Source organism: Orycteropus afer, unplaced genomic scaffold (genome assembly GCF_000298275.1).
Source record: "Orycteropus afer afer isolate SDZICR_OR568_19922 unplaced genomic scaffold, OryAfe1.0 scaffold00776, whole genome shotgun sequence".
Classification (NCBI taxonomy): domain Eukaryota; kingdom Metazoa; phylum Chordata; class Mammalia; order Tubulidentata; family Orycteropodidae; genus Orycteropus; species Orycteropus afer.
In genome coordinates, this window is record NW_006922363.1 from 719,726 (window position 1) to 727,473 (window position 7,748).

Genomic DNA, 7,748 nt, shown 5'->3' on the forward strand with positions numbered 1-7,748 from the left:
ATCCTACTTCCGTAGTGATAACTGCCTCGGAAACCCAAGGAGGGGTCGCTATGAGTCGGGCCGACTCGACGGCACATAACAACAACAACAACAACTATACAGCCAGGTAATCAAAATCAAAGAACAAATCCTATAATCTTTTTTAACCTCAAGTTATATATTAAACTCAATCATGGTCCTTTCCTCAATTCTGTAGTCCCAACTGAAACAATGATTGATCTGCCACCAATAATGATGTTGTGATAATTTCCTTTCTTCTGTATCATATATAATGAACTCCATGACTATTATTAAATGAATGCCATCGGCATCTATACTGTGCAAACGTTGACGGTTTCCCTCATCCAGATGATTATGTTTGTTTTGTCTTTCTGCTGTTTAAGGCTTAATAAAAAGTTGCTATAGAACATACTGGAATCTGGGTTTCTTTTCCCCTAACACAACCAACAAAAAGTTCTTTTCATTTCACTGCTCAATCTCCTTCTAATAACATCCTTGAACAATAAAGTAAATCCATTTTGTTTACTTTCTATTTCTTTAATTGTGATTAGGATGATCGTTTACAGAGCAAATTCATTTTCCATACAGCAGCTCAAACACATTTTGTTTCATGACATTTATTACAATCCTCATATTGGAACATCTCTCTTCCCATTTCTTCCCTATAGTTATCTTTTCCCGATGTCTTTCTAGCCTATACATTTCTGCCCTCAGAGGTATCCTCCTGTGCAAATATTGCCATTCTGATCTTCCATGATTGATTGGTCCAAAGAGTGAACCTACCTGCTTTAACTTACCTGTTTTAAATATTCATCTTATCTGCCTATCTCTTGATTGACTGAAAGGCATAGAAGTGAATTCAATTCCAGGCCTAAAGGTGATTAGGGGACATGGTCTCAGGCGTTTCACTAGTCTCTATCAAACCACTGAGCCTGATCTATTTTATGATTTTGAATTATATTCAAATTAACTCCATTCTTTATATTGGACAAGGCTGAGATTCAGAGGAGAGAAATATCTTATCCAAGATTACACAATTAATAGATAGACCATTTTGTTATAATAAATTTGCAAGTTGTTGTTGTTAGGTGCTGATAAGTCACCTCAGACTCATAGTGACCCAATGCACAACAGAATGAAACACTGCCTGATCCTTTGCCAGCTCCATTAAACTTGCTATACCTTAGCTCATAGTTGCAGCCAATGTGTCAATCCATCTCATTGAGGGCCTTCCCATTTTTCATCAACCCTCCAAATTACCACACATGATATCTTTCTCCCCGGAATGGTCCGTTCTGAAAACAAGACCAAAGTAGGTGAAACATACATAGAAGTCTGGTCATTCTACCTTCTAAGGAGCATTCTGGGTGAACTTCTTCCAGGACAGATTTGATAGTTCTTTTAGAAGTCCATAGTACTCTCAGTATTATTCTTCTCCAACACCACAACTCAAAAGCATCAACTCTTCTTTGGTCTTCCTTATTCATTATCCAACTCTCACATGCACAAGAGGCGACTGAAAATACGAAGGTTTGGATTAGACACACCGTAGTCTTCAAGGAGACATCTTTACACTTCAGCACTTGAAAGAGGTCTATTGCAGAAGATTTGCCCAATGCAATACATGGTCTGATGTCTTCTCTACTGCTTCCATTGATGTTGATTGTACAACCAGGTAATATCAAGAATTTGACAACTTCAACATTTTCTCCATTTATCGTGATGTGATTATTGGTCCACTTGTGAGGATTTTTGTTTTCTTTATATTGAAACATAATCAATACTGCAGACTGTATTCTTCAAATTTCATCAGTAAATGCTTCAAGTCATCCTCACTTTCAGCAAGCAAAGTTGTAAGGTCTCCGTATCATAGGTTGTTAATGAGTCTTCCTCCAATCCTGATGCCACGTTATTCTTCACATAGTCCAGCTTCTAGGATTATTTACTCAGAATACACATTGAACAAGTATGGTGAAAGGAAACAACCATGATACACTCCCTTGCTAATTTTAAACCATGCAGTATGCCCTTGTTCTGTTCAAACGACTGCCTCCTGGTCTATGTACAGGTTATAGCTATCTCCTTGCTCAATTTCCAAGGGACATGCCAAATCTCCTGCTGTCTGAAAAGCTGCAAACTTACACATAATAATTTTAAACATACTAGGGGAAAATTTTTCTATAGAAGGATCTCACTTCAAATCTTGTTGAGAAATAACTTTTTTAAATAAAGCATTAATTATTTTGTCCATTACGAAACTATCTCATTTTTTAAATTTTTCAAGTTCCCCTAAAGGCTGACTGAGTCAAAAACATCAGGAAAGATTTAAGGGCTATTCTTTGGCTGATTTCATATGTTGTCATTAGGTGCTGTCGAGTCGGCTCCAGCTCATAGCGACCTTATGTACAACAGAACAAAACACTGCCCAGAATAGTGCCAACATCACGAACCTTACTATACCTGAGCTCATCATCACAACCACTGTGTCAATCCACCTTGTTGAGGGCCTTCCCCTTTTTCATTGATCCTCCACTTTGTTGTTGTTGTTGTTATTATGTGCCGTCGAGTCGTTCCCAACTCATAGCGACCCCTCCTTGGGTTTCCGAGGCAGTATCACTACGGAAGTAGGATTGCCCAACCTTCCTTCCGAGGAGTGGCTGGTGGGTTTGAACCGCCATCCTTCTGGTTAGCAGTCAAGTGCTTTAGCCACTATGCTACCAGAGCTCCTCCACTTTACTAAGCATGATATCCTTCTACAGGGAATAGTCCCTCCTGACAACATGACCAAATTAGGTGAGAGGAAGTCTGGCCATTCTCACTTGCAAGGAGCATTCTGGCTGAACTTCTTCCAGGACAGATTGCTTCATTCCTCTGGCAATCCATGGTACTTTGAATATTTTTGCCAACAACCAAACTAAAAACCATCAACTCATTTTAATTCTTCTTTATTCATTGTCCAGCCTTCACATGCATATGAGGCAACTACCATGGCTTGGATCTATGCTCATCAGAACTTTCAAAAGGTCATCTCATATTATTTACTGATCATACAGATTGAATAAGTGTGGTAAAAGGATACAACCCTGATGCATTCCCTTCTTGATTTTAAATCATTCAGCATGCCCTTGGTCTGTTCAAATGATGGCCTCCTGGTCTACGTATAGGATCCTCATGAGCACAGTTAAGGGTTCTAGAATTCTCATTCTTTTCAATGTTATACATAATTTGTTATGATCCATACAATAGACTGTTTTGCATAGTCAATAAAACACAAGTAAACATCTTTCTGGTATTCTTTGCTTTCAGCCAGATCCATCTGACATCAGCAATGACACCTCTCATTCCACATCCTGTTCTGAATCTAGGTTGACTTTCTTGAACTTCCCTGCCAATATACAGCTGCAAACTTTTTTGAATTATCTATAGCAAAATTTTACTTTACTGTGATATTAATGATACTGTTCAATAATTCCACATTCTGTGGGATCACCTTCATTTGGAAAGGGCACAGATATGGATCTTTTCCAGTAAGTCAGTTAGGGAGCTGCCTTCCAAATGTCTTAGCATAGTCGAATAAGTGTCTCCAGCATGGCATCCATTTGCTGGAATATCTATGGGTATTATATCAATAACTGGAGCTTGGTTTTTTTGCCAATTCCTTCAGTATATCTTTGACTTCTTCCATCAATACTATTGCTTCTTGATCATATATCACCTCCTAAAATGGACAAACATTGACCAATTCTTTTTCGTACAGTGACTCTATGTATTCCTTCATTCAATATTTTGCCCATAGAATCTTTTAAACTCAAACTCATTTTTTAACCTCAAACTCAAGGTTTGAATTTTTTATTCAGTTTTTTCAGCTTGAGAAATGCCAAGAATCTTCTTTCTTTTTAGTTTTCTAATACCAAGTGTTTGCACATTTAATTATACTAATTGACTCCATCTTCTTGGGCTGCTATTTGAAATCTACTGTTCATTTCCCTTATCTTGTAATTTTTTCCATTTACTTTAGCTACTTTCTATTGAAGAGGAAATTTCATAGTCTCTTCTGACATCCATTTTGGTCTTTTCTTCCCTTCCTGTCTTTTTAACGACCTTTTGCTTTCTTCATGGATGATGTTCTTGGTGTCATCCCACAGTTCTTCTGGTATTCAGTCATTGGTGTTCACTGTGTCAAATCTATTCTTTACATATTCTATAAGTTCAGGTGGGACATAATCAAGGTCATATTTTGGCTCTTGTGGTCATGTTTTAATTGTCTTAAACTACAACTTGAACTTGCATATGAGCAGTTGATAGTCTGTTCCAGAGTCAGCTCCTGGCCTTGTGTGGCCTCTTGCCACAGACGTATTTGATCTGACTCCTGTGTATTCCATCTGGCAAAATCCACATGTACGGACACCATTTATTTTGTTGAAAAAAGATATTTGCAATGAATAAGTCATTGGTCTTGCAAAATTCTATCATGAGATCTCCAGGGGCAGTTCTATCACTAAGGTCATATTTTCCAAATACGAGTAAATCTTCATTTCCAACTTTTGCATGCCAACCACCAATGACAATCAACATATCTTGATTGCATGTTTGGTCAACTGAAGTTTACAGAAGGTGGGAAAAATCTTCAATTTCCTTTTCTTTGAATTTGGTGTTTGATGCATAAATTTGAATAATAGTAGTATTAACTGGTCTTCCTTGTAGGTGTACAGATATTATCCTATCACTGACAGCATTGTACTGCACGATAGATCTTGAAACATTCTTTATGACAATGAATCCCACGCCATTCCTCTTCAATTTCTCATTCCGGACATAGCTGATCATAGGATTATCTGATTCAAAATGGCCAAAAGTAGTCCATCTTACCTCATTAATGCCTAGGATAACGATCTTTATGCAATCCATTTCACTGTTAACAACATCCAATTTACCTAGATTCATCCTTTATACCTTCCATGTTCTGATTATTAATAGATTTTTGCAGCTGTTTCTTCTCATTTTGATCCTACTCGATGGCAGAGAGTTTAGCTTTTTTTTTTTTTTTTTTTATGAGTTTGACATCAGCAAATAGAAGTCCGAAAGGCTTTACTTGACTACCATAATTATGGTCAATTCTACTTTGAGGAAGCCACACCCACAGTCATGTTTTGAGTGCCTTCCTAACTGAAGGGCTCATCTCTGACACTACATCAGACAATTTTCAGGGCAATTCATGATGTTTTTCAATAATATAGCAGACAATGTTCCAATGCTATTCATAAGGTTTTCAGTGGCCAGTTCTTTAAGAAGTGCATGGCCCCTTCCTTGTTCTGAGTCTGTCTTAGTGTGGAAGCTCTAATGAAATCTGTCCACCATGTGTGACCCTGTTGTTATTTCAAACACCAGTGACATAGCCTCCAGCCTCACACCAAAACGCAACCCAACAAAGTAAGACAAACTGACTGACGAATGGTAGCTTTCATATGAAGAGGAAGAAAAACTAGCAAGGAATATATCCTCCTCCTTCTTAAATAGTTTCCAGGGAATTAACATTGGACCACAGGGAATGAAATACCCATGTACACTGTATCTACAAACCCAGCAAAATATATGGTCTCACACTTGCCTCAAAAATCACACAACTACATTTAACTGAAGACTTACCAATGTTAATCTCATCATCCGTCAGAGTGTCCCCAATGAAATCAAACTGAAATGACTGCAACGTCTGGGAAAATTTCTGAACAGCAGAGGAGTAATCTGCAAAGAAAGGTGAAGAGGAGAAATTCTTAACACTGTGGGCCTTGGAAGGAGTTTCTCACCAATGTTAGGGAAAATGAGAGAAAGGCAAGGAGAAGAGCTTCCAGAAGATAATAAATGTTATTTATTAAGTTGAATAAAGAACAAAGACCTACATGAGAAGAATATTTAAGAAACTAACACCATACATTAAAAAGGAAAGGGAAACCAGCTTCTATTAAGCTATGACCTGTGGTTTTCCCTCAACCCTCTCTAATATGACTTTTTTCTTTCCAAAAACATGGAAGACTTAAAGCTATTCATTAGTATTATTAAGAGAGTAATTAAGCATTTATTAAGCACTCATTATGAACAACTGAAGAGTTGTCCCACCTCTCACTAGACAATATTCACAATTCCTCTACAAATAAATAATTAGCTCCAATTAATACATGTGGAGCTCTGGGTACCCTAGCAAGCTTCAGAGCCCAAACTAGAACCCAGGTGATATGTATGCTATTGAAGATACATTTCCATGACAAAAGGGAGTGACATTTTTCACATGAACCAGGTGGTACCTTAGGTTAATATACTGTCATTTGCAAGGGGAAAAAAGTAAACAAGCTTCTTCATAGAAGAATGAATAAAGAACCAAACCTACAAAACCAAGGAATGAAAAATTCAGAGTGGTATGGCTGGACATATAGTTTCATTTTCAGTAAATAGTTATGAATTTTATTATATAAATTTCTAATGATGGTATGAAAATTAAGTCAGTTTTTCCTACACTACTGACAAATTACGTACACTGAATAAATTTTAAATAAGATATTCATCAAGAAAGTTTCTACCAGTTTCTGTGGAGTCGATTCCAACCAATGACTGAGTATCCCATCTAAACCCTTCCTATGCTAGTTTTCAGACCAGCAGCAACAGCATCTAATGCAAATTTGGAGGCCCCGCCTCAAATCTACTGGATCAAAAACATCATTTTAATATGATCACAAGAGTATTGAATAGTTCTTTAAAGTTTCAGAGGTAATGTTCTCTATAAATAAGCAAACTCATCACACCATCATTTAGGAAAGATCAAGTTTCAAAGTAATTTTGGGATCTGTTTTCCTACTTCTTTTCTTTTACTTTTTTTTTTTCTGTGCTTTCCAGTTTCATCAACCTCCGTCTTCACATATGTCACATATACATGCTTCCTAAGCCTGAAGTTTTTCTCTCAGGCTAAGGGAAAGTGATATAGTAAGGAAAGTAACAGCACCTATTCCTTTTCTATAAAAAGAGCAAACACAATGAAGTATGTTCAGACATGAGACTGGAATAGATTAGATTGCCAAGGATTTTATTATCTTCTTGTCTATATCGCATTTCCAGAAGTACTTCATTTTGATTTGTGGCAAGATGAATGAATGGGTAGACAAGCTATACAGTCCCTCTACAAAAAAAGAAATGCAAAACCAATTGAAATGGATATAAAAAGTAATGCTGGAACCTTGATCTTTGAAAGGAAGAAGAAAGAAGTGGATTATATACCAACTAGGTGAAGAACCTGAATGAAAACAGTGAATAAGGAGAGAAACTAAGTTGAAGACTGTCAGCTGTCCTGTTGGCATGGGCAATTTGAATATTTATATGAAAATGAAGGAAGCATAAGATTCACACGGGATGACATCACGAGGGATAAATAATGTGTGATCAGAATTTCAGAATAGAAAGAGGCAAATAAAACCACAGGAAAATTGCCAAAGATTTGTTGGAAGAGAATTTCCCAAATATGATGTAAGATGAGAAGATACCCATTAAAGAACTTCAACAAACCCCGAACAGCACTGACTCAAAAAGAAAATCATTTAGACATATTATAATCAAACTCACAAAAACCAAAGACAAAGAAAGAATCCTGACGACAGTTTGGGAAAAATGAAGTGAAATTAAAACTGAGGGTGAAATTAAAACATGTCCAAATAAGCGGAAATTATGGGAATTTATTAAAAAGCAGTCTGACCATGTACAAGATG

The 7,748-nt window shown here is 36.9% G+C and overlaps 1 protein-coding gene across 1 annotated transcript in view; it reads right to left on the bottom strand.

Moving 5' to 3' along the window:
• Positions 1–7,748, bottom strand: part of OPHN1 (oligophrenin 1) — a gene marked incomplete at its 3' end in the record, with an annotated part of 597,264 nt that overhangs the window by 587,112 nt on the left and 2,404 nt on the right. Inside the window, exons 2-3 of the mRNA XM_007957689.1 lie at positions 7,549–7,563; positions 5,647–5,742 (exon numbers count right to left, since the gene is read on the bottom strand). Coding sequence (XP_007955880.1) covers positions 5,647–5,742; positions 7,549–7,563 — 111 coding nt within the window. The remainder of the gene's footprint in view (positions 1–5,646; positions 5,743–7,548; positions 7,564–7,748) is intronic.